The sequence below is a fragment of the Strix uralensis genome, chromosome 3 (genome assembly GCF_047716275.1).
Source record: "Strix uralensis isolate ZFMK-TIS-50842 chromosome 3, bStrUra1, whole genome shotgun sequence".
NCBI classification, from domain to species: Eukaryota; Metazoa; Chordata; class Aves; order Strigiformes; family Strigidae; genus Strix; species Strix uralensis.
The window spans coordinates 96,028,330-96,054,924 of NC_133974.1; the positions used below are offsets into that span (position 1 = coordinate 96,028,330).

General features: G+C 43.6%; 1 protein-coding gene across 1 annotated transcript in view; it reads right to left on the bottom strand.

Annotated features, from left to right (window-relative positions):
• Positions 1–8,057: 8,057 nt before the first annotated feature.
• The window catches only part of MOCS1 (molybdenum cofactor synthesis 1), a 36,757-nt gene continuing 18,219 nt past the window's right edge, over positions 8,058–26,595 (bottom strand). The window contains 9 exon segments of the mRNA XM_074863495.1: positions 8,058–10,586; positions 10,588–11,452; positions 15,481–15,528; positions 17,011–17,131; positions 17,951–18,061; positions 18,635–18,747; positions 19,076–19,187; positions 20,454–20,515; positions 25,483–25,647. Of these exon segments, the coding sequence (XP_074719596.1) occupies positions 10,265–10,586; positions 10,588–11,452; positions 15,481–15,528; positions 17,011–17,131; positions 17,951–18,061; positions 18,635–18,747; positions 19,076–19,187; positions 20,454–20,515; positions 25,483–25,647 (1,919 nt within the window). The 3' untranslated portion in view covers positions 8,058–10,264.

The following is a 26,595-nucleotide window of genomic DNA, read 5'->3' on the forward strand; positions in this document are numbered from 1 at the left end:
AAACACAATAGGAGGAAAATGAAGGTCCATGTACTTAAAGCTTAAGCTATTTTTAATTCAGTTATGGCAGTGGCAATACTGTAAAAGAACAAAGATCAATTCCCCTCCCCAGAAGGTTAGGTGGTCACTGGATTCAAGAGATGAGTAATGGTGCTCCGAAGCATCTCTTTGCTACTGCATGTTCCTGTGACTGTGTGGAGGCCTGATGCAGACTGTGCCTTGCTGTCTGCTGTTTGGGTGTGATGGGAACTGTCATCTTGGCCCTTGCAGAGTCATGAGGTGTTTTCAGGGAGAGAAGTAGGAATCAGCCTAGTGCTTCCTGACCCTTGGGCTCACATTAAGGTACTATAACTGGGCAAGAGTTTCCAAACAGATTATGTTTGTGTCCCCAGACAAGTCTGGATCTGCTTTTACTTTGTAGAAGGAGCTGGTTAATCCCCAAAGGCAGATTTTTCCCAGGCTTGTCCAATCCAGGGTTTTCCTTCATTTCAGGCTCCCAAGCAGGAAAATAACTCTGCAGAGCCATGTCCCATTCTGCTGTAAACTACCCCTTGCTTCTGCTCCTGGTTCCCTTCAACATCCGAGCCCTGTTCACCTCCCTCTTGTGCCCTCACAAGTACTTTCTGTTGCCATGCTCCTTGGCCGGCCCACCTTGGGAGGATCTGCTGCCCTTTCTCTGTGGTAGTAATAGCTGCAGGAGCTTGGGCACCTCAGGCTCCAGGTGAAGCTCTTTGCAGAGGATTGTCCCTGGTACAAATGCTCTTGCTCTGCGTTCAGCCCAGCTTTGCATGCAGTTGCTGCTCTAATGGAGCAGGAGTTGGCAGGCGGATTGGATAGCACTTCCTACCTTCCCATCGTTCTCGTGTGATCTGCTGCTGGTGTAGCTGTTGTTCATCCAGGGAGTGGATGTTAAAGATGTAGTGTTGCCCTTTTAGAATGGTGGTAACATCCTCCCTTGCTGTGGTCCCTGAAATGAAAGCTTCTCCCTAAGTGGAGAGGAGGCCCTTTCTGCAGCTGGAGAGCTGAAGCTGCCTCTGGAGTCACAGGGAAGTAGCTCCAGCACTGAGGTAATATGACATGGGGACCAGAGCTAGCTGTGGCCTCGGGGATGCTGATCTTGTGCCAACTCCTGGGGTGTTGGTGCTGGGACGCATCAGCAAGCATGTCTTGGACTTGTACCAGGGTCAAAGAAAGAGAATCCAAATTGCAGCTTGTCCCATAACCACGATCTTGTCCTTGTCAGGCAGCTGCCAGTTCTGTCTGTTCCTGATTAATCCTCTCCCAGGGGGATGCTGACCAGTGCATCCCAAAGCGGGATGGGAGGAGGAAGGGGATAAATCGGATATTGAGGCAATCTTACTCATTTTAACCCATGCTGGCACCCTAATCCAAACAGGAAGACAGTAGGAGTTTGGACAGGGATCAGTAAACCTGACTTAGGGCAAATGGACATAATCACAGAAATAGCTGAGCTCTGATGAGGGGCAGGCTCTTTTCTGAGAGCTTCTTGTGGGAGTGGTAGCCAGCTCTCTTCCCTTCTTACTCCTGCCCACCCTTTCCCTCAGCTCTGCAATGAGCTTTGCCACCCCTGAATGTCTGCGCCTCTTGCAGTCATTAGAATGGGATCGGGGCTGTCACCAACACAGATGGAGGTTTTCCCTTGGGAGGCAGGGAGGTGAAATCTTGATCTAACATTTGGGAGAAACCGAGGGACAAAAGCCACATCTGCTAAAAGCAACCTTGTCAATCTGGTGGCAGACATTACCTTCTTCAGATGCACATCAGACACGAGGAGTACTCAGGCTTGCAAATCTGTCTTCAGGTGCTCACTGCTGAGTGCACAGAACGGGAAGGCCAGGTTAGTGTCCCCATCTGCAAACAATAATTTGAGTGACTTACCAAGCATGACATATTGGTCTGGCCCACACCCCTGTAGTGAGGTCCTCCAGGATCACAGTCCAGGCCTGTAGAGCTGTCTCTTCTTCCTGCCTCAGTTGCAACAAGTTTCATGGGATGCCAGGGACTGTCTCTTTGCTCATAGCTGGGGGAGCAGCAGCTCCTGCCTGTGCTCAGGACAGGGCATGGCTCTCAGGCCATGGGGAGCTGGCACATGTGCCTGGGAGCAGCAGCTGCACAGGCACCCCTGACCTCGCCAGCGTTTTCACCATTTTCCCTGTTGCTCAGCCATCCCCATTTCTTCCAGTGCTGGTTCTTGGTGTGGTTCAGACTTCTTTGCCATCTTTCCTTGTCCCACATCTGCACAAGCCTTCTGGTGCAGAGCAGCAAGACTTGGGTCTGACCCCCACCATCTTCCCCATAGCCCTCGCAGAGCTGCCTCTGCCATTCCTGGGAGCTTTGCTTCCCAAGCACCTCCAAGGTGCTCCCAGCCCCGATGGGTGCAGGGGGCTCCACCAGTGCCTGACCAGTCCTTTGGAGAGCTTCAGCTGCATGTGTGTGGAGACATTTTTTCTGAGGGATGAGGCTAAATCTAGGACATGGTAAAACCCCTGAACAGCAGCTCTGGCACCAGCTGCTCTGATGGGCTGTCTCTGAGCTACTTGCTGATGTAGTTACTTGTGTGTTGGGCAGGAGAACAGGTGCCAAGAGTATGTCTGGGGGTGAAATTCTTGCTGGTGCCATAAAAGGTTGGAGGAACACTTGGTTTCTCCCCTTCCCTTCTATAAATGGTTTTTGTGAAAACAGGTTTCTTAACTTAGGTTACAACAGCAAGGACTCAATGAACTTCACTGTAAGGAGAAAGCTACCAGTGACACATGAACTGGAAGAAAATCTTGGCTAGGTTAGATAGGAGATGAGTCTCAGGAATACAGCCTGTCCTCATAAATTATGTTAAAGGACTTCACCTGGCCACACTCAAACCTGTGTCAGATGACTGGTGGGATGTCCGCTCTCCTGTAGCAGGGCAGAGGCTTTCCCAGGGCTGCCAGGGAAGGAAGTACAATCACTGCTATTAAACCCTCATCCCCTGTCACAGGAAGCAGTGGCACTCCTGCTTTTGGGTAAGGCACTTGGTCTGAGCCTGGCTTCCCAGAGAGCTGCCTCCTTCATGTCTGAGGACACAGGAGGCATTTTGCCAGGCTCTCCTGCAGGTCGGTAAGGGTGGGGGAGTCCAGGACACAGGGACCCCTGTTCCCACTGCTGGTGGGAGCACAGGAGTGCTCACTCACTTGCTCCTCCCTCCAGCCAGCTGGGTTTAATTTTAGAAACACAGTGCTATCTTGGGGCATCTTTTTCCACGGAATGCAAGTCTTTAAGTAAATAAATAACAGCTTTGTGGAGGTGGGATGATGGCCTGTAACCACACTGCAAAACATGCACCGAGCAAGTTGAGCCCCGTTTTGCTTGCATGTGGAACTACTTTGTACAGATACAGTGGCTGTGCTGCCTCCCTCCCCTCCTTCAGCCCCCTCAGGAGCTGGCCATGTGCATTGATGAAAAAGAAATAAAAACACCTTGAAATACCAGCCTTGGAAAAGTGGAAATGAAAACCCCTCCAGCTGCTGGGGTTCAGCTAGAGTTCTCTGGCATAGGTTTGCAAAAGTTATGGTTTACCGGCGATGGGCTGTTACTGGCCATGCTTTTGCTGCATCTGGGACATCCCAGAGGGACGTGCTCTGAGGCACCCTCAGTGAGCTGGGAGGGAAATAGCAGGCTATAAAGATGAACACAAGAAACTTGTGTTTAAATGCTCCTCCCAGCCTGGCTGGCCAAGAGCCTTCTGCATGCAGCCGTGTTGCTGATGGCTGAATGTCCTGGGTGTGTCCCTCAAAGCGTGTTTGCTGGCTGGAAAATCCTGTTAAAGCCATTTTACCAGAGCAAGAGCCTGTTTTTGCTGATCAGGTCCAGCAGCTCTGAGATGCCTGCATGGCATCTGTTGCATAAGCTGCTGGTAACCCTGTTCCCTTGAGTCAACAAGGTGAGCTCTTCTAAAGCTCCCAGTCCGAGTAAGACCTTACCACAGTGGGCTTCCTCTGATGTAGGGACTTCAGAGATGCATCTAAATCTGCAAGATGAAACAAATGGGATCAAAATCACCCAGACTGCTGGCTACTCACTTTGCTCTGCTTCCATTGCACGTTTCTGCTGCCACTGGGACAAGATGGTGGCTGAGGTGACAGGACACTGTATGTATAAGGAAATTGGATCAGGAGCACCCATCTTGAGTACATTAGTAGTTGGCAGTAGTGCTTCTGGGTGCCTCCTCAAAGCCAAAGGGGTGGCTAGACTGTGCCTAATCGCAGAGGTATGAGTGAGCTCTGGCAATGGTCTTTGTAGTGGGTGGGCTTGAAATCGGTGTCTGTGGCTTGGAAAAAGCATCATGTAGCATCCTGGTGCCACATGCAGACAGGATACTTGAAGAGCTTTTGCTCTGGTCTTTCACAAAAAGACAAGTTTATCTTGTCCTTTTTCCTATAGCCCAAGGCAGGAGCATTTCTGGGCTAGACTGATAGTTTTGTGTGTTTGTTCAGGGCTGCTTGTAGTATTTGGATTCATTGCAGGGCCTGGGGATTGCCAGCTGCCCCTTGGCCTTGCTGGTGGCTTCCCTTCCCCGCAGGCTGCGAGGGTGGGAAGATTTTCCATGTGGTTCTGCCTGTTCCTCGTCTGCAAACTACCTTGCTAGACCATCTCCTCTCCTCCTTGGCCTCAGCCTGCTGCTTTCACTGATACCACACGTCTGGAGGGAATTTTATTTTATTTTTTGTAAGCCCTAGTGAAGGCCCTCTCCTGTGGGGCCGGACAAGCTCTGCTCGTGTTCTCTGTAAGCCTGGGATCAGGGCGGCCCTGGCAGCAGCTTGTCTTTTCCACTGATCCCAATTAAGATTCGGTCTTGGCAGGATGGAGCCTTTCGAGCTGCCAGCTGCAATAGGAGAGATGAGGCTTCAGGGGCAGCAGAAATTATTTGCTTCCCTCAGCTCAGCTCATTTCTTGGATCTGGGCTGAGGATGGCCCCAGGAGTTGATCTGGAGAAGCCAAATGAGCCACACAGAGCTAAAACATTTCCATTCAGCGTCAGGCCCAGGGTGGGGAAGCACAGCTCTCTGAAGCGCGGAGACTGTGGGTGGCAGCTGGGGAGGTGGCGGGAGGCGAGGGAGGGTGCAGCCCCACACACTGCCTCGAGACAGCAGTAATTCCAGCCTCGCTGGAACTCCACGCATGGGGAGGCTTGAGGGCTGAAATGACCCCGTTAATGACACAGGAGTTATTAAGGAAGGCCTTGGCAAGTGGCAGTACCGGCAGGTCAGAGCTGTGCAGCAAAACCCCCTCTCCCAGCCCCGCAGGAGCAGATGATACTGACCAGTTCTCTCCCTGGTGTGATGCTGCACAGCTCCGCTGGTGTTGATGGAGCTTTGCCACAACGTGCACCAGCTGGTAGGTGGCCCAGGGCACAACTAATGGAGCATCTGTATATCTGATGGCATGTGTTATTTTCCAAGCATAATATTAACACAACTTTACAGTTGCCTGACTCTCCTGCTGCCTCCTCCTCTTCCTCCCGTGCCTCCTGTCACTCCTGTCACACTGCAGCCAAGCTGCTCTTGACATTGCAACTAGAAACTCTGCTTTTGCTTGGCCTTGTGTCCTTTCAGCTGTGCACCCTGGAAGTATTATGGGTATACAAGAGAGAGTTTCTGTTGCATTTATTTTTAAGACTAAATCCATGCAGGAACAGCTCAGTAGGTACTAAGTGTTTTGAGCAGGCTCTCCAGAATTTAAAGATAAGCTCTATGCCCTCTCTGTTAAGTGAGCTATTGATGAAGCAATTGTAATACTGTTGCTAATTTGGGGTTCTAGAAGCAATCCTTAAGCAATAACGAAGTGTGAAGCTTTGGTCCATAGAGCAAGTGTTATGTGGATGTCTCCTTGGAGAGCCATGGACACCAGGCAGCTTGTCCAATGGCCACACCATGCCATTGCAGTGGGGTTGTGCACATGAAGCTGAGCAATGCGTGGTTCGTTGTGCAGCTCAGCACTGTCTTGGGACACCTGTCCCTTCCGGTGAACTTGCACTCAAGCTGCACTCAGTTGTTATTTTGGGTACCCTTTGCTCCCCAAAGGAGCAAACAGGGTAAGTACAGAAATAGAGATGCTAAACTGAAATCTTTCTAAACATGCCACTGGCAGCATGGAGGGACAGGGGAAGGTAGAGATTAGCTAGATTTGTGTCTCAGCTACCACTGTTTAAGCTTGTGACAGGGTGCACTGAGCTCACTCAAAGCCCTTCAGGTCCAGCCTGTGAAAAAGGATTCAGCCACTCCACCCTGTCCCTTTCTGGGGAGTGTGCCAGCCATGTCAGGGGTTCGCCTGCCATTGTCACGGCTTTGCAGTGCTCCTCAGATCCACTGGTTTTTGAGACCCAAGCTGAGGCTTTAACCTGAAGTCTCAAAAAAATGAAAGCCTTGTCAGCCCACTGCAATCAGCAAATCCTCCAACTGTTTTTAGATTCCCTGAAATGCTAAGCTTCTCTTGGAGCAAGGCTCTAGTAAGTGGAGGGAAGTGAACTGTGTTTCCATTTAACTAATTAGCAGTCCTGTGTCCTGGCCAAAGCACACACAATGTTACAGCCATTTCTAAGCTGTTACACGCCTGCATAACTGCTGCTGAGGCAGCCAGGAGCTGTAAACTAGCAAAGGGCCAAGGAAGGGGTGGGATGAAGGGCCAGATTCTGTTCAAATCCCATGTAAAGCTGAGTAATGTCAGTGACTTACACAGAATTACCCTAGGTCACCAATGGCTTAGAACAGCTAAAAAATTTGTTGTCCTTTTTAGTGCTCAGCTGTTGTTGCTTTTAGTCTGGTTTTGAGTAGTTCTCATTCAGAAGAAGAGGTGCCTTCCTAAGGTATTTCAAGACGTGTCGTCCCTCTATGCCCCACTCTTCTTCCCCCAGCACCTTCTGAAAGCACTGCTCAATTTGACATAGATTTAATCTCTTTAAGAATACTTAGTGATCAGCTTCTGCTGGCTTCTCCTTTATATGCTGCATCCAGTTTTTTCCAGGGCAGCCTGAGGGTGGGGTAACTAGCCTCAGGATGTGGCTATGAAGGAAAGACAGGCTGAGCTGCCACGAAAGACGCAGGGTGGATTAGCAGTGAACAGACAGTAACACACAAATGGGACATTAGCTGGGACAAGTGAGTTTCCAGCAGGCAAAAGCTATACTGCGCATGAGTTGTGAGGGCTGCTGCGATCTGCAACATTTGCATTCCCGTTGTGTTCAGCATGCACAGGGTTAGAGGTGCCACTTGTGCTCTTACAGCACCCTTCAGGAGGTGGTGGGCTCAGTGCTTTACACTGTTTTGGTTAAATCTTCAAAAACCTGGTTCTAAATTAGGAAGCAGCTCCTAGTGAAAGGATGTAAAGCCTTGTGCTACTGTCCCAGGATCAGCAGCATTTGGAGGCTGTACCCAGAGAGGAAGACCCTCTAGCAGTACAGCTGTTGTTTCTGCCCTCTTGCAGGGCACCTGCACTGCACTGTGGCTGGTTACAATTGACTAAACTTCCTGAGGTAGGAACAGGCCTTCTTGATAGCAGAAGAGGTGAGAGCTTTCCTGGAAGCTCAGATGGATCAGAAGGGGAATTTCCTTTATTCATGACTCAGGAGGGATGGACTTCTATACAGGCACTTTCCTGGACCTCAGTTTCAGCGCACAGTCAGTCAGACTGGAGGCACCAGTTCCTTCTGTTACTCTGCAACAAGAAGCGGTGCTGTCATATGCAGCCACTGACTTGGAAGAGTCACATGGGAGAAGCTGAGATAATGATGAGAGATGATAAATTATGATGCTAAGCCTACACAATTATTCAGTTTAAGAACAGCCAGATAAAGATGAGTTTCAACAAAAAAAAATTGAAATAATACATTCCTTACAGTAATAGGTTATTGTGACTGATCCCATGCTAACTGCTGACTAATCATTGCAACTTGTAGTCTGTCTTGTTGCTTGTCCTGAGTTAACTATTCATAGAAGCTCGTGGATTAAAACATAGATGTTCCTTTGAATGAATAAAAAGGGTATTCAAAGTAATGCAAAACATACTCCATTACAACTAGTATTTATTAAAAATGCAGTGGACAAAAAGCAAGCAAGCCTCCAAAAAGTAGTCATTTCATCAACATATATTACACCATTGCCCACCCAGCACCACTGAAACAAACAGTGCTATCAGCTCATTTCTCTTGCAAGATGTTCTGTTGACCCATGCTTGGTTCATTATCTATACATGTGCATAGTTTCAAGACTTGATAATGTAACATGAGCATAAAATGGCACCAAAGTCTGTTTGCCCAAAGTTTCCAGCCACTCTCAACCCAAGGAAGTCGTGAAATGTGCGTAAGTAGTGAAATGTGCGTGGCAGTCATGCATGTGCTCTGCAGTCCCTTGTATGGTCTTGTGACCTTGAGCTTTACAGCATGACAGCAAACTTCTCAGAAGCCAAAGAATCATATGCCTCAAAGCATCATTTTATTACTACTCATTTTATTACTACTGAGTAGGTCTAGTTTCCTTCTTGCTTCCAAAACTAGTTAGAGACTGGCTGAAGGCAGGGAGGGCAGGGTGTGTTGTGTGTGGTGGTGGGAATTAAGTGCTTCTGTAAATCAGTTAATTTAGCAGGTTACACATGTGCTTCCTTTTCATGGCAATTTGTTTCCATGCTGAGCTAGGAAAACTTTTGCCCTGTGGGCACAGCGGCTCCACAGATGAACATGGTCTCTTGTATATGCAGGGTCAGGGGGGTGGTTGGTGTTCAGTACGGCAGTGTTAGGTACATTCCTGGGGAGGAGCAGGAGTGCCCCTACTTACAGACAGATCGGTGATATCAAGGGAATGGGGACTATAACACTGAACGTAGGTGTACAAATGTTTATGGAGTTTGGGCAACAAGCTTTCCAGACTCCTTCCCCTTTCAGCTGTAGCTGCTATGGGTGTCATTGTATATATCACAGTAACAATGAATAAAGAATCAAATTTATTCACCTGCAATGGAAAAAGTGCCTTCTGTGGTAGCTAGTGTATGAGATTTGTAAAGGATTTGTAGTAAAACCTATTGCCTCCTCATCTTAGATCTGTGCTTACTTTAAGTGAGCAGGATGTGCGTGAGTGTGGTGTGTGCTTTACTGATGCTCACAGTAATCTAACCTTATTTCATGAAACACAGCTACTTGCAAAGTTTAAGATGCTTTTTTGGTAGCCTCTTTGACATTAGAGCTGTCTTCAACTCTCTGTGCGTACGGAGAAGGAGCACCCTGAATCATATGCAACTTCACATTAGCCATAAGCATTAGAAAACAAGTAAACCAAAGTTGAAAACACCCTGTCTAGAGCATTTAAATTAACACTTGAAAAGGACCCATCAGTATTAACAACAATGTTGAATAATTTCTTATCTAGGATAGTCAATTATCAAAGCTATTTAATGCTACATGACAGTGGCCGCTGGTGTATTTATGGGGACACGTAAGTGCTCTGAGGCCAGAAGACTTCTTGAAGCGAATTAGAGAAATATGCAGGAAAACACTCTGGCCAAGGCAACAGCAACTACCTTACTCTTCCAAGTGGCTACTAGTCTTTAAAGTTTGTTTTATCTGTCAGGACTACACAGGTTGCTGGTTTCTAGGAGCTGCACTCTAGGATTAAAAAAACTGAGAGTCTTCTGGGAGCTTGGTGTGACATCTATTTCTAAAGTCAGGGAGAGCTGACACCTTCCATGCATGGCATAATGAAGCCCTTAGGCATGCAGACACAGGGCTTCAATGTATTCGAGTGCTAAGGTCAAAATGCTGGAACATGCTTCTAACATTGTAAAAGGTATCTTTCAGATCAGCAAAGTAATTCTTCCAAACTCAGAAATCCTCTGTTTCTATATCCTGTTTTACCAAGCACTCAAGGCAGAGAACTGGGCAGCTGCCCTCTTTTTGTTCTTTTGAAACTTACGTGGGTATTTCCCACTTGCAGGCAAAGGAAGCAGTAGCAATGCAAAGGGACAGGAGCTGCCCCTCTGACCCTGGCTGTTCCACAGTTATAATCTCTGCTATATAGTAAGGTTCCCGAGCTGGTTCTTTTCACTGTCACCTTCTAAATTCAACTAAGGAGGTCAGTGGGACAGATGGACAGACAATTCTAAAATCTTAATCCTTGACTTAAAAGTAGTTGCCAAATAACAGCACTTTCAGCACTTGCTTAATTTCCAGAGCTCTTAGTTGCATGGTGTGATGACAGCAGCTGTGAATATTTCACAGCAAGAATTAAAAAAACCCCAAACACCTCTGTGGTATAACTAAGAATCTTTGCTCAAGCTCACGGTGAGAACACTGAAATGAAGGTACTGGTAGAATGGAGAAGTCTGTCCTCTCAAAAACAGATATGGTTATCAAGAGGGATAAGTGGCTCCACTGTTCACCCAGCAGTAAGCTGACAGGGTAAGGCAAAACTGGAGTCGTAGGGTTGTTGGATGATATACCTGCTGTGGTCTCCAAGCCTACCAGATGAGGAAATGTAGTTCTGCAAGAAGCTGAATGGGAGCAGTGGTCACCTGGAGGGCTGGAGCTGTCTGCATGTGATCTAGACCCTTGAGAAGTCTCCCCTCTGCCCGCCTGTCTTACTAAGCAACTTCACCTCTTCGATCACAATGTCATGAGTAACTGCTTTGCACATGTCATACACAGTCAGGGCAGCCAGGCTGGCAGCTGTTAGAGCTTCCATCTCCACACCTGTCCTTCCCCAGGTCTGACAGGAGCTGTGAATCACCACTGCGTATCTAGTCTCATCCAGGCTCAGAGACACCTCAACATGGTTGAGGGGGATGTTGTGACACAACGGAATCAACTGGCTGGTCAGCTTGGCTCCCTGAATTCCTGCAATCTGGGCTACTGCCAGCACATCCCCTTTCTTCATCTGGTTCTGCCTCACCATCCCAAATGCCTTCTCACCCAGGCGGACCACAGCACCAGCAACAGCACTTCTTCTTGAATCTGGCTTCCCTCCAACATCAACCATTGTGGCCCGTCCCTCCTCATCAGTGTGAGTCAAGTTGTCAGAGGCACGAGGTACCTTGGTGCAAGATCCCAAATCCCTGGTGCAGAATTCAGATCCTGGACTTGCCTCTTTGAACTGACAGTCCACAGAAACTTGGCCAACAGGAGAAGCCTCAAGGCACTTTGTGTCAAATGTGGAGCTTGAGTCCTTCTGGAAAACACAGCAGCCTCTAAGCTGGGTTTGTAGAATTTCTGTCATTATGTGGCACTGTTGCTCTGGGTGAGATCCTGGCAGGAAAAGTTGTCCTGTAAGCTTATTTTTCATTAATGCTTTTCCCATTTGTTTGGGTGAACTTGCTCTCAAAGTCAGCCAATGGCTAAACGTGTGGCCGCACTCTTTTGAATTTGGGGGATTCTGTAGGGCATCTTGGCATAGTGAGAATGACATCAGTGCAGGCTCTGGGGGGAAAAAAAAAAAAAAAGAGTAATATGAGAATACGTCTTACTAACTGGAAAGCTAAGCTAAGTCTGCAGCAGCTGAGAACCCTGCCACAGCACTGTTTGGGACTTTCTGTATTGCAAAAACCTCAATAGGCCTGTGAACATCCGCTTTTCTCCTCAACCTTTCTCTTCTCTCTCTCAGTTCCCTGCATTTGCTGGTTTGTTATTATAAACCCCAAGACTCAAAACACTTATTTCAAGGTCCCTGACAAGAAGAAACAACTTGCTTTCAAAATGTATCAACACTTACTGAGAAACAGCAGCCAAGAAAACCTACACGAATATCAGTTCTGAAGAAAAGCAAGTCACAGCACCTCAGCATCCATTAGACTGTGCCAGCACCAGTCTTCTTTTGAAATCCTGGCTGGGTTAATAGGAAATTCTTGCACTCAGATTCTCAACTCTGCCTTTCCAAACACCTTTCTCCCAGCACAGGCAGCTGCCCTTCCTGCTTTCATCTCCTTCTGCAGGGAAGGGTCATGCCAGCACTTGAGGACAGCAGGGACCAGAAGCACCACATCTGCAACTGCACTGTCTACCAGCTCACAGGGTGGCTCTGTGATGAGTAGTACTGCCAGCTCTTACTATGTTAATGACAGCTGAAGTTTAAGCACTGGAAAAACCACGCTCCCCTCATTGACAGATAGATTTTAAATCTACTCAGAAGTATGTTCCAAGTCAAGCTGGCAGAGTTCCCAGCTGGCAGAGAGGTAGTAAGCCCTCCTGCCCCTTTTCACCATTTAAATCCCTTGGTTTTGGCATTTGCACAGGAGTCTCTTTCACATAAAAGTGATTTGTTTTGTAAGTAAAGAGAAAGCAGTATAGAGGTAAGTGGCTAAGCCCTAGTTTAATAGCCTCATTGATAAACATTTTTCTCTTTTTTTCTGAAGCTCCTTCTCTCTGCTCTGAGAAACTTGGATTAGGTTTTGCTCAATAACCTCCTTTGGTAGCTCTGATATTCAGGGACTCCCTTATTCATGGGTTTTCAGACTGTCCACAGATGAATCAAAGCAGCTTCCTGGGCCCTCTATACCTTGCTGAGCTACCTCTGCTGCCCTGACCTACAGGTATCATCTTGAACTGTCCACATGACAGTAACAGACACAGTGTGGACACCACCCCATTGGTTGTGGCCCCCCTCCCCCTTTTTTTAAAAACAAACCAACCAATCTCCTTGTTAATCCCGGCCTCTGCTATAACAAGGCTGATGCACTTACCACCTTTTCATCCAGTGTGCCCTCCAAACATTGATCTGAAAGTGCCCATTACTGAAGCTTAAATCAACCATAGATTTCAAGGTTTTTAAATCATTGCAATAATCTAAATTCAGGCAAAGGCTAATGGCCTATCCACTAAAATTAAGATTCCTGCAAGTTTAGTGGTAATGTGTTTACCCTCAGAGGAACAAGATTAAATAGACATAAATGCTTTGAGTGCAACACTGTTCTGCTTTAAAAGAGCACAGAAAATTGTGCTTATTCCTCCTTTCTTTCTCTCTCCCTTTATATTCCTTTCAAAATCCAGGAACTCAAACTTATCTGTTTTTCTGGATTCCTTGATTAGCTTTAAAGCTGAAGCTAAACCCTTGGCAAGGTGTCATGTCTTCAGGAGAAGCTGGACTGCAGAGGCAGACAAGTACTTACTTCCACAGGGTACACACGCATGGATGGTAGCAGGGAAGAGAAGTACTGTCTGCTCAAGTAGAATGGTAAGTAAAAAGACAGCAACAGACAGTAATGCATGCAAAGCATCTTTGCTTTTCCTAACCATGTACATTTTCTTCAAGTTGTACCTAGTCCTTTCTATCTTCACCCAAATCGCTCATATACCAGTCAAAAAATAGATAATGTTTTTCTACAGCATGATATGTAACACTGAAACCATCTGACAAACTGCATCTCCTTATATTCTATTACTGCACTTGAAGTTTAATTGTGTTAGCTTCAAGAAGCACAATCTTGGCAGGGGGGGTGTCGGGGAAGAAGGTAGGAGATACTTCAATTAAGGAGGAAATTCCCATAACTGAAGTGAACCCATAAGGAGAACAACCTGCCAAAAAGGAATATTTTGATTAAGGGAAATAGGATACAAACAAAAAGTATCAGACAACAGCAGTTCAGGGAAGAAGCCAGGTTTGGTTTACTGGGACTAGCAAAACCAATTAGTGATTTCCACAGCATTCATTAAGTTTCATTAAATTAATTCCATACAGACACCCCCCCACTGACTGCTTGCACGCCAGCATTATTTGAAGTTTGTAAGTAATTTGAAACACAATTAGGAAATCTCCTAATGATTCCCCATGAGTCACAGTGGGATACTCTCCACTCATCTCCAGTCTCTCCAGATGCGGTGACTGCCAGCAGTGAGTCTCGAAGGGACATGGAACAGCACAGGGAGGACCTGGACAGGCTGCCTCTTTCACTGTACGTTAAAGCACTTTTCAAAAGGAATTTGGATGGATCTGATCTATAGACATCCCAACACTGCTATGAATGCTAACTTTGAAGAGTGGAGGTTCTTTCAAAGGCATCTTGAAAAATTATGTAGGTCCCAGTAAGCTGTCAAGAGTTTAGTATAGAATTTTTCATCTTAAAAAACAGAAAATTTTTCCTCATGCAGCAAATCAATACACACTTTAAACAAAGTGTCTTCCCTCTTTTACTAGAACACAGTGTAGCCAAATACAAAAGAGTTGAGAGAGACAATCTTGCACCACTGAATCCACTCACTTTAAAACTCAACATGGAAAATGATGGCCCTTTAAAGGGGGGGCATCAAGGGAGAAATATTCCTAGTGAAAACCTATGTTAAAAGACCTCTGTAGATCCTATTTCCTAATAAAGGTAACAGAAGTACAAGCACTAGGATCTTGGTTTAAAAAAGAGCAATTATTATATTACCTGTAGCAAAGACCTGCAAATTAATGCATGTTACCCTCCCCCTCCCCACAAGGGCACCTGTTTTAAAAACTGTGTTTTAAGCTGCACAGCAGCTAACCTGCTCCAGAGCATCAACAGGAGGATGAGAGTTTGGGTTTGAAACGTAATGTTCAAATCTCTTCCACCCTTGCTGCATTTCCCCACCCCGCCATCCTTGTTGCTAAGAAACAACTGAACAACTTCCAATTAATCTCACAATGCTAACTCTTGCAAGCATTTCTTAAGTCTAAGGAAGAAAAGAGTATTTTGGAAGATAGCTCTCTTACAAAACAGGAAAACATAGGCATGGAGGAGATGTGAAAAATCAGTAAGAGAACCCCAGCAGTACCACATTGCTCAAGAACAGAGCTTCAAGCAGAAGGGAAAGTTAGCAAACACCTTCAACAGACAGAACAAGGAGAAGAAAGGCTCCTTGGATCCACAGGGCTGGTCAGATACCAGATACTACAGTTTTCACAGTTATGTTCCGAGACTTTGCAGCAATAAGAGGACATTTTGAAAGAAGGAAGCCCCAAGTTTCAGATTCTGAAGTAAAGAAGTAGTGAAGTGAGAAAACTTGCGTTTCTGTCAGGTTGCTGGCTCTATATATTATAAACAAAGTTAAATTTCTTAATCCAGGGATAAAAGTCCATCCTGCATCCTTCACGTTTATATGGCAACCTGATCAATTTCACAAAATGCCCCCCAAACTGCCTTGTCCCTTACTACACTACTCTTGTTAAGTACAATGGAAGCAGACAGGAAATAAGATAGGAAAGCTAGTGATCCCTTTGGAAAATGTAATGAACTTTCAAAATGGAGAAAACAAAACCAGTGCTGTCAATCAGAGGACTGGGTAAAGCTTGGTAGAGACATTAAACCCTTCCTCCTCTTCCACTTCAGCATGTTAACCACAGCTGCCTTTTAAGAAACCCATTTCTTTGCCTAAACTTAAACTGGAACCAAACATGAATTAGACTTAAAAGCCCAATCCACTCTGCTCCCGCAAAGACAGAAACCAAACAAAATTATTTTATGTTTATTACGTACTGATTTGTCACCCACCAATCAGGATCATTGGCCGGTTTTTCATCTGGGAAATGTTAAACATGCCTAGAAATAAAATAAGGAACACATAAAAATCCTAGCTTTTTAGGTTTTAAGTCATGCATCTGGTTTATAGATTTAGTTTTCTGCTCTTTACAGTGCAACCTGCATGCTAGGAAAACCAAAGCTCAATAAAGACCAAGCAAGCTGGAGAAGGGGGAATCTAGCATGGTATTATTTAAAACCACAGCTGACACAGACTTCAAGCATCCAGCTGCTATAGGTCTATCACACTGTAGAACCCTTTCCCAGAAGGCTTTCCATAATCTGAATTACAGTCTACCTACTACAGAATTCAAACAACTTGGGACTATCTTGTTTCTTAACAATAGCATTTAAATGTGTTACTTCTACAGATAAACCGTTAACAGTGTTTCAGTTCAAATCCTATCACAGAAGGCCCCAGGGACAATACTGGGATTAACACAAATCAGAAGAAGAAAGACAATGTCAGGTAAATGCTGCTGATGGCAAAATGCCTTTACTAGAGGGGAAAACACTCTTCTCCACCCTCCCACCCCTCCCCACCCACACTCTCCCAAATCAGATATTCAGAAATGAATGGTCTAGAAGAAAAGGAACCAATCCCTCCACCCCTTCCCATATGTTTACAAGGCACTATTTTATCTGGGTCAGACCAATGTACTTTGCAAGTTAATCTATGCTCAGATTTAAAAGCTTCCTTTAAATTTGTTTTACATCATGAAAAAAAGGGCAAAAGCAACTGTCAGTAATCTGGTAGAATGTGCAAGAGAACAAAAGGGCCAAAGCATATTTTTAGTGTAAAGGGGACTATTCCATCATCATAAAAGTCAGTTCATGTACAAGAGGTCAGCATTCCCAGCTGCAGCTGGGTTACAAAAATATAGCTAGGTTCAGATGTGTCTGAAATATAGTTTGTATCAACATAAATTCAGAAAAGACTAATACAGCCTGAGGATGTGACTGCGTCATCATGGACATTGTGTCATGACTTTAGGCAGAGCACTAGATGAGTGGCTACGAGTTTCTCCATACTCAAAAAGAGATCTGTCGCTTCTAGAAACATCTTAATGCAGTAGTTGGACTGACAGTTCAATTTTAGCTTTATTACTTATTTTACAGCAAACTAATTTTAAGACACAGAGATCCAGTACAACTCCATGAATTTTTGCTTAGCTTTGCTTACATTGTTACGGTGAGCAGTGGTATTTGCATCTCTTTGAAGACAAAAGTCAGTCTAAAAGATGACCATCTGAAGATGGTCACTCTGGAAGGTTAAAAGACTCAAAACTGACATCCAGATTTCAGAGGAACTGCAGGGCTGGTATGTTACCTGCTTTCTACCAGACAATACTCTTATGAGATGGAAAAATGCTTTCCTTAGTTCAGCTACATTCAAGAAGCTTTTCCTTCTTGCCTTCTGGCAAGTCAATGCCTCCCACAGCAGTACCTCGACATTGTTTTCTCTAGTCATTGCTGTTTTTTTCTCAGGTACAACAAACATACCAGCATGCTGTTTCTTTTTTCTGCCCACTGCTTCTCCAATGATTTGAACCAACTCTTCCTCTGAGGCACCCGACCGTAGGTGATCTCTCAAGGACACTTCTGAATTCCCAAAAAGGCACACCTGCAGCCAACCCAGGAAAACAAAAGAGAAAGGAGAAAGAATAAAATAAATGCCTCTTACAAGTATTTCATACTAACCTCAGAGTAAAGAGTTTTGAAGAGGCCTATCCTATTGAAGAAAGAGAACGTTTATGGAAACTGTTTTCTTTATCTCTCCATGTACACACACAGCCTGGGACATTTTGTAACCTAAGCTCATTGGGCCTTCAGGCTGCCTCAGTCATCTGACATTAGACAGCAGCACAGCTGTTGTCAATATCAGGTGACAATACGCAAGTGCCAATTTTTAATTGAAAACTTTAATTTTCCCCCAGAAACTGCCAGTTTCAACGTGGCAGGAAATGGTTATCCCTCCCCTTTCTACAGCCATTGAGCAAATGTACAGGCTGCTCTTGAAGGAGAAGAGTTGCAAGAAGATGTTTGGTGAAACAAGACAGGATCCTTGTGGAACACAAAAGCCAAGCCCTCACAGATGCTTGGATCCTTTTTTAATGGGAAATCATCTGCTTGTCACATGTTTAAGATGATTTTGAATCAAAGATTAAAATAAATGTTTATATTTACTGGGCTTGCAACCATGTTTTACGACTGAAGTTAACTCTGTTAGCAAAACAGAGAAACCAAAAAAAAGGTGATGTAACATCTCCCTAACAGCCCAACAAGCTTGAACAAGAATACATACAGCATAAACAAACAGGAGTTAGCTGGTAATAATTATGGGTCTTTTCATCCTACTTTACATCCCAGCTACTTCTAAGGGAAGAATTTCAACACTGCTTTCACTGCATGAAAGCGAAGAGAATCATGTTTCACTACCAACCTTTAGGTTCCCATCAGCTGTTATCCTCAGCCGATTGCAGGATCCGCAGAAGTGCTCCGACATAGAGGTGATAAAGCTGATCTGTCCCTGGAAATGTGGCACCTTATAACTCTTAAAGAGATGCAGAGGAGGGGGAAAAAAAAAAAAAAAAAAAAAAAAAAAAGAGCAGTCAGACTCCTCATTTTTAAAGCTCCACTTGCCCAAAGACCAGAGGACATTTTAACAGATTTTCTTCAGTCCTAAGGTCACACAAGAGAAAAAAAGCAAAATCAACTTTGTCAGGGGTTCCAGTCTATTCTGCCCTGTTCCTGAAACTTCACAAACTTGTTAAATATTTGCTCTTGTAGTTATCAAGTGGCAGGTGATACCAGTAGGCATGTTCTTACTCAGGCAGCCATGAGCCAACAAAAGTTTCAAAAGCTGTAAATATAGGATACAAGCCTGCCATTCTTTATATCTGACCAAGGTATCTAGTAAACACACTGTATTTCTAAAGGTAAAGACTACAACCAACGTTCAGTAAGAGTCAAACCACATGCAGGCAGCTTGACCAAAATACCAGTTACTACACTGAGTATGTTTTACTTTGCTTGTCAAATATAAATGCTGAACTTGGGAGAATTTGGGGATTTAGGGCTGGGGAAGAATGGGGACACATTTCACATGTTCTTTGCCAAACCCCACCTTGGCTGTGCTGGAAGTTTCACAGGGCAATTTCTCCAAATCAGGCCATCGTTGTTTAATTGTATCTAACATTTCTTTGTAGCTCACCATCTTCTTGAAGTTCCATTTATTGCCTAGAATTAACAAAACCAGTGTAACTTTAGACAGTGGTTTTTGAGTTAGCAGAGAACCACCTTTATATTGTCCACAAATCTCAGTCTTCCCTGTAGGTGTCACAGCCCCAACTAATCCTGCTACCAGTCCTTTCTCCAGTTTATCCAAGGAAGACATACAGACAAGCTTCAAAAGACACAACATAAAACTTAGGGCAATTCCTAATTCCCCAAAAGAGCTCACCAAAATTCCAGAGACAAACCCACAGGGTGAATAACCACCATCTAGATTCACCTGTGTCAAAGGCACACTCCATGCCATGAAGGATCTCAAAGCAGGACTGCTTACCATCAAAGGGCATGTATTCTATGAACCGCACATCAAGGGGCAGATCCTTTGTGAAATCCACAAAGCCCAGCAGCTCATCCTCATTGAAGCCTCGCATCACCACACAGTTTACCTGCAGGAAGAGCAGACACCTGAAATTAGTGAGCAGAGTATGACTTTCTCCTCTCTTACACAACGTTTCATAGTCCTTGCAGAAGGCAAGGTAGGTAGAAAGAACTTTTTTTTTTGAAATAAAAGATAATGAATTGGCAGGATTCCAATAGTATAGATGATCATTTCTGTCAAACTTGCCTGTAAGCTTTTGCATCCAACCTAACTAAAGTTGATAAAGTTGCCTTCCTAAATGGAAAACTAATAAAAGCTAGGTAACAAAGGCATCGTCTTACCCATCTAAGGTATGGCAGATTTTACTGTCTAAAATGACAACTCCACTCCCTAGTCCTAGGCTGTATGCCTTCTGTAAAAGTAATGGCAGGGTACCTTCTATAGCACTCTTCATGGCAGATCCTAAGCAAATTCCCCAGACTAGGAAGTGTTCACAGCGCACTCCATAACCATAGGTTGCAGGATGATTAGCTCTTCCTTTCTCCACAAAGAGGTTAAAACTGAGTTTGTCCACACATTCCTCATGAACAATATTTACCTTGGAGCCTCAGGTCATGTGTACTTTATCTGAAGAACAACAGATAGCTATTCAGTTGCTAAAACACTCCCTGTTAGCAAGGCAGACTTCTATGTCCAAGCATCATGCATCACGATTCTTAAGATCTTTCACGAAAGCCTATAACGTAGCTTAACTTCAAGGGTTTTTCATAGCTCTATAGCCTAAACCACTCACACATAATAGATCTTCCAAAACACTGGTGAAACTGAAGGAAACCACAGCTGCAGAACTGCAAACAGCTGAGTTAGGGTGAAGTTTCATGTTACAGCTAAGTTGGTCTATCTGTACCCCCAAAGGAGGACTCCCTTTCCTTTGCACACTGGCACTCAGAGATAAACTAGGAGAAAATTAATGTCTTTCTGCAGGGTAGTTTTCTGCCTGTTAGCTCCCTTGCCCAAGTTCACAGCTGGGTCAAACAAATGCCAAATCAACAGAGGAGGTAGGAAGAGGCAAGTACCAAGCAGGACCACCCTGTAGCCTGCAGCTAGGCAACCAATAGGCAATGTGGCAGTATGAACCTGTACCCTCAGCTGTGCAAGGAGATATCCCCCATTACCTCTTGATGTGATCTTCAATCTACTAAAATTGTTTTCCAGTTTTACCAAAAATTATTCACAGGGGGGAATAACAAATTGCTCATCAGGTGAACTGTACCTTTTATCACAATTTATGGTAAAACACAACAATTTCAGAGTAAATAAACACTGGCTTTACCTTAACAGGATGGTAGCCAAGTTCAGTGGCTTTGTGGATTCCTTCCATTACCTTATGAAAGCCTAAGATATATAAAAAAAAAAATTAAAAGAAAAAAAATCACATTTCTTGTTTAAAAACAGAATGCAAAAGGTTATTAAGTACAAGACAAAAAGATAACAAATAAAAACCAATCCGATTCAGTAGACAGGGCTGAAAGTAAGAAGAGCTGCAAGTAAAGAGACTTCAACTCTACACGCACCCCCCCTCACAGGCTGTCACTGTTACTGTGCTCAGTGTTACTGTGCTCAAGTCACTGAGACCAATATTTTAACTGGTATTTGGGTAGTCAAAAGTACTGGTATGTTTTTCTACATCTTTGGACATCCACATATCATTAGCATATGATTCTCCAATTCCCCATATGTCAGCTTTGCTTTGTGTTATGTTCTTAAAGGATGTGGAAAGCATTTGTGAACTGCATCCAGATGCAATGAAGAAAGAATAATAAATTCATGTTTATTTGATAATAATGGCACACATATCTTTGCTAAAATGGCAGAATCTCACTGTTCGGAGTCAGACGGCAAAAATGCTGAGTTTTAAAAGGAACTTTCTGAAGTGCATGTGGAGGGTTAGGAACAGACAAAAGCACCCCGATTCCCTGTTCATCCCTGGCTACAGATGTAATTGGCTTCCCAAAGCTACTGACTATCCATTAGTTCAAAGATCACAGGCAGCATTTTACAGGATCATCATTTTTATGACTAAACATGTGAACTTGGTGAGCACAATGCTGTGGGGATTACAGCATTTAGGAAAACAATTCAGTTGGCCTTTGACCCTTGAAAACAAATGAAATGTCAAAAACTCCAGTGACTTCCAAGGAATGAAGTGCCCAACCTCATCCTACCATTTAGTGTGGCCTACACTCAGCTGCTCCCAGACACAGAGACATAGTTAATTAGGGTAAGTATCTTCACCCCTACATGTATCTCTTAAATTTGGAAGAAAAATAAAGCAACAATGCAATTTTGGAATTCCAAAGGCCTTTAGGAAAGCCCCTTAATCATCTCATTCAAACCACACCTTCTGTCAACTTTAAACAAAGTTAAGACCTTTCATCAAGATATCAATTTTAGATTTGACATATTATTCCTTCCCTGCCACACTCACCAGCTGGCAGAGAAACAAGTTGATAGTAGCAAGAATGAGACAGCAGGCTACCGAGCCCTGGGTACACATTTGTGGTGAGTGGCTGTGCTCAGCTGCTAGCACCCTGTTTGTGAATGTTTCTCCTACCCTTTCAGGTACTAGACTAAGTTCCCTTCCTGTTCTGCATACTAAACTCAGGTACGAGAGACCAAACACTGTCTGAGACTGAGCTCCCTCTTCCAAAGCTGTAGTCTTCAACAGCAAATACTTTACACATGCTAGCAAAAGCACAGTATCCTCCAGAAAATTTGTGCTGACAACCCCTGTGCTGTAGGTCCATCAACCCTCCTTTTCCTATCTCTTTATCTACTGGAAACTCAGATTCTCTAGTGGAGAGATCATACCTTCATTAATCTGTAGGTACTTTACCAGAAATAAGCAGTAACTCAGTAATATTCTGTGCATATTTAATATTGGATGCATTTAAGATCAGGAAAAAAAAAAAGTGGAGACTTGAAACTTTCACTTGACTGCTTTCTGGCTGCTAAAGGCATTGTAACGCATGGACACAGGAAAGCAGGAGATGCTAACTGTTTTATAAGCTGGTCCTAAAGCTAGTCCTGGCTGCAAAAAGAGAGGTGAAGAGCAAGGAGAAGACAGTGAATTAACTCTTGCAAGCAACTGTTGGAAGTTATGATTTGTCACCCTTCTCCTTCACCACCTACTTGTTTTGCATGTGCCCAGGAAGTTTGCAGCACCGGTGGTAGATTTCATTCCGATTAAGTAAGTTTGCAGAATGAATGTGGCAACAGAGATAATGATACACTGCTGTTAAGCACATCCCAGAGCCACAAACGGGATCAAGAAGCTCTGCAACAGCTCAGAAAAACCTTATGTGCAACTTCAGGATTGCAGAAAGGTGAAACTGAACTTAACTAAAAAGGTCAGAAAGCAATGACTAGCAAGTAAGCAGCAGATCAAAAACTCTGCATGTTTGAGTACTCACATGCTTGGGCTCAGCTCGCTGTATAGGTATGGAACAGGACTACAGTTTGCAGTGTATCTAACTCGGCGGCCTTCCTAGTTCTGCCTCAACCTCCTGCCGTGCTACCATAAAAGTGTGCTTTAGAACAGCTATCAAAAAATCTCTGCAAACAAAAAAAAAGTACGCTATTCTAATTAAGAACAACCATGAGCTTGTTTCCACTAAAATATTTTGGGAGCAGGGTGATTATTTAAAATAAAAATTTGTTACAGTAAAAAAAAAATCTGTAACTGCATTTCATATTTTGATGTTAATGGCTGTTTTTTCTTTATGAAAAGCTGTTAGGAGTTCATTTGTATTGACATACTTACTGAAACATGCCTTCTAGATCAAAGTCCTTGTGTGGTAATGAAACAACAAAAAGAATAAAACCAAAACATTTCAAAATATTAGAGCAGAAATGAATACTAGATGTCATTGTGTAAGGAAATATTGTCAAGTCTCAGAAGTTCTCTAAGTTTTTGTTTGACATTTCAAAATGACAATGCTTCTCCTCTTCCACCCAGTGAATAACTTCAATATTTTCATAATTTTAGATTTCTTCTGAAATCATAACTTTAGCCAACTTTAAAGCAGAGAGAAGCTTAGACACATCCAGAACAATCCTATGTGGGACAACACCTCCCAGCACTTAATCCTTACAAGAAGAAAGGCTTCAAGCCTATGTTTAATGATTCAATTACAGTACAATATTATCTCATTTTCTTTGTACTGAAAAAATAAAAGGGACAGGCTGTGAAAAAGGTTAGACTGGCTACCTGCAAGAAAGTACTTTTCATTTGTTCATCCCTTAGAATGTCATAGATGGGGAGAAGTGGAATTATTAGGGTCTTCTAATGTGCTTTCATGAATCAGTGAAATCTCTGATCATCTCACAGTCATTCCCTCTATCCCAACCATTTGGAAATAAAAGCAGGTGTAATGCAGGTCACCTGCACCAAAGATACAAAATTCCAGCCTTTTCTTAAAACCCTAGAATGACTTTCCAGAGGAGCAGAAAAATTGATTCCAAGTTTCTTAAGTTCCTGGTTTGTTCCATAATCAGATGCCACCTTTACTTTCCACAGAAGTTACCAGCCTGTAGAAGTCTGAGACCAGGAATCCCTCTCACCTTAATAGAGCTATATCTTGTCGCCTCTGGAACTGCCACAGGAGACAGGGTAGCACAGTAGGGCAGGCACTTTATTCTCTGCTCATTCCATACTTGGAAATCTCCTATTAAATAAAAAACCCTCAAAAACAATAAAAAGGTATTTTTACATAATTTCAGCCCTTAACAAAAGAAAAAAAAAAAAAAACAACAACTCAGCATTACTATTTTTACCTGATCTCACTTTAAAAAATTATCTATGATTTGGAGACTTTATTCTCCTCAAAAATACTGAGTCATAGAAACTTCCCTGTTCAGTCTCTATGCTATTCAGCTGAGCAATTTCTCTCTTTGTGGATAAAGACCTCTTTTTCTTTAAAGGACAAAGAGGGGAAGAGAACATTTATATAAATAAAAGTTACCCTCATCCCCCAATAACTTTTAGTTTACTTTATAAGCAGCACATTCCTAACAGCTTCCAATCAGATACGAAGAGCTGTGGCCATAAAAATGCAGGAAGCTGGAGGATCAGGTTTGCCCCTTCAGTAGCAAAGGGCTTGTTTCCAGTGAATGCCACGAACCAGGTAATATTCCAATGCAGAGAGCAGAAGGAAAGAGCATAGTCAACACCTGCTTGTGATTAGATACTCCCAGATACTCCTCTGGGAGCCAACTGTGCCATGACACAACCAGATTAATGCAATAGCCTACGCTGGAAGGATAACACTCCAGTCAGATTTATGATAGGAAGAGATTTCTGCACCATGATGTAGAAACCTGAAGAAGTGCTCTCAGAGAGACTGTAGACAAAGACACCTTTCTGCACCTGGCAGCAGAACTTCGATTTGATAGCGAAGTGATTCAAATGTTAAAATTCTCACAGCATCCCAGGTTTTTACATCCCTTGCCCTACATTTATCTTACGTTGTTGCACCATCTAGTGGCTACTTGGAGGTTTTGGCTGAATTAGAAGTTCACAGGCTGCCAAAGTTACATCACTGGACAGAAATAAAATGATACAAAATCAAATCAGTTTTAGGTTGGGAGGAAGCCCAACCATGAAGCTGAACTTCATGATAAGTTTTAGGACATTTAAACAAGAATCTGTAATACTGCGTACGTCCAAGCATTTTTGAAACTCTGTTTGGAATTACTAGCTCAATCGGAGAGAAGTTACAAAGCCAGCACCCCTCCTCACATGACCTCAGGCACAGTTTATGTTTATTCCTATTAAATAATAGTGGAGGTAGGGAATGTCACTAGTCACAAGTGAGACCACTGCTAGCATGCCCCAGATATAAATTCCAGAAACTGCCGCTATTCGTGACAAGAAGTTCAGTCCTTGTGGCATCTTAGTCCCTGGCTGTTATAGCAAGAACATCTGGTTTTTGAACAGTATTAAATAAGAGCAGCACACGAGATCAACACAAGATTTGGAGAGTTCTCTTGATATCCATGACTAACCAGTAATATGCCAGTTACTGGCAGCTGTAGTCACAGTCCCGCTGACTGTGGTGAGTTGAACATCTTCACATCTTCGACTCCACCAGCTCCAACTAAAGGGGCTCTACCTGCCTAACGGTTGTAGGAAGAAGGAAAAAGAGTCACTATCAAATAAGCTAGTATAGACTACTTTTCCTAGCCTCAGAAGGGTAATAATTCACTCCTTTACCAAAGTAACTGAGTGTGAAAGACATACCAAACAACTCACAACATTACTGCAAGTATTAACACAGTTGCCTTAGAAGATAGGCCTGTACCTTTCCTCCGGACAATGAACTCAAATTTAGCTGGGACCAAAGTATCCAGGCTAATGTTAATGGCATTCAGTCCTGCCTCCTTCAGTCGGGGCAGCAATCGGGCTAAGTTGATCCCATTGGTTGTGACAGCAATGGTTTTCAGCCCTTCTAGCTTGTACAGTTGACCTAGGAAAATAAAAAGAACATTTTAAAAGAAATAATTCAACTGTAAGTTACACAGAAAACCCAAAAGATTTATAAAACAAACAAAAATATCACTGAGGGTGTGAGGAAAACATGGATACTTCAGTGCTTCAGCCTTCTTCCAGCTGTATTGGTTTAAGAGACCCATTTTAGCACAAATGCATTTCAAAAGGTATAAAAGACAACAGTTTACTGCAAGCAAAATTGATTACAAAGAACACTGAAAATGCACACTGTTTTTTTCTCCATTTTTTAAGAGTAAATAGCTACTTTATTGTTGGAAGAAGGCCTCTGATTTTGTTTACCTTCTTTTCCTCAATCTAGCTTTGCAAACTGAATTCTATGTTCTGTAATAATAATAAGCAGCAAGCCATCCCTTTCAGACCTGACACCTGAACTAGCTGCGTTTATCTAGCAACATTTGTCCTACTGAAACTGTTTACCAAAAGCCAGTTCAAACCCAGAAGTAGCTGCCAGCAGTAGTGACTTTAAACTGCTGAAAGAAATACCACATATACTCCTAACTCAACAGAAAAAGGTCAACACATTAGACCATTATAGGGAATCCAAGGCAACAACATCCAAGGGACAAAACACTTGCACTTGACAACTGAAGTATTTCCATTACCCATAGTGGTAGCCCAGCCAAATGAAGAGGGCTTACGCAAGACACCAAAAAATGACTAACAAAAGAAAACCACGTAAGAAACAGTTAATATCATGAGATTAAGATTTAGAAAATAGCTGCCGCCTCATAAGCCAAATGCAGAAATCCTCAGCATACCAGATCTCCAGAGGGCAGGCTTTCAAACTTCCAGTTATCCATACAATAACAAATAGGAAAAAACCCTCATAAGCCACTTGCAGAAGCAGATAGATCCATGGAAAAGTAATTTTCTTTTCTTATTTTCCCTCCTCCCTTCTCTCATA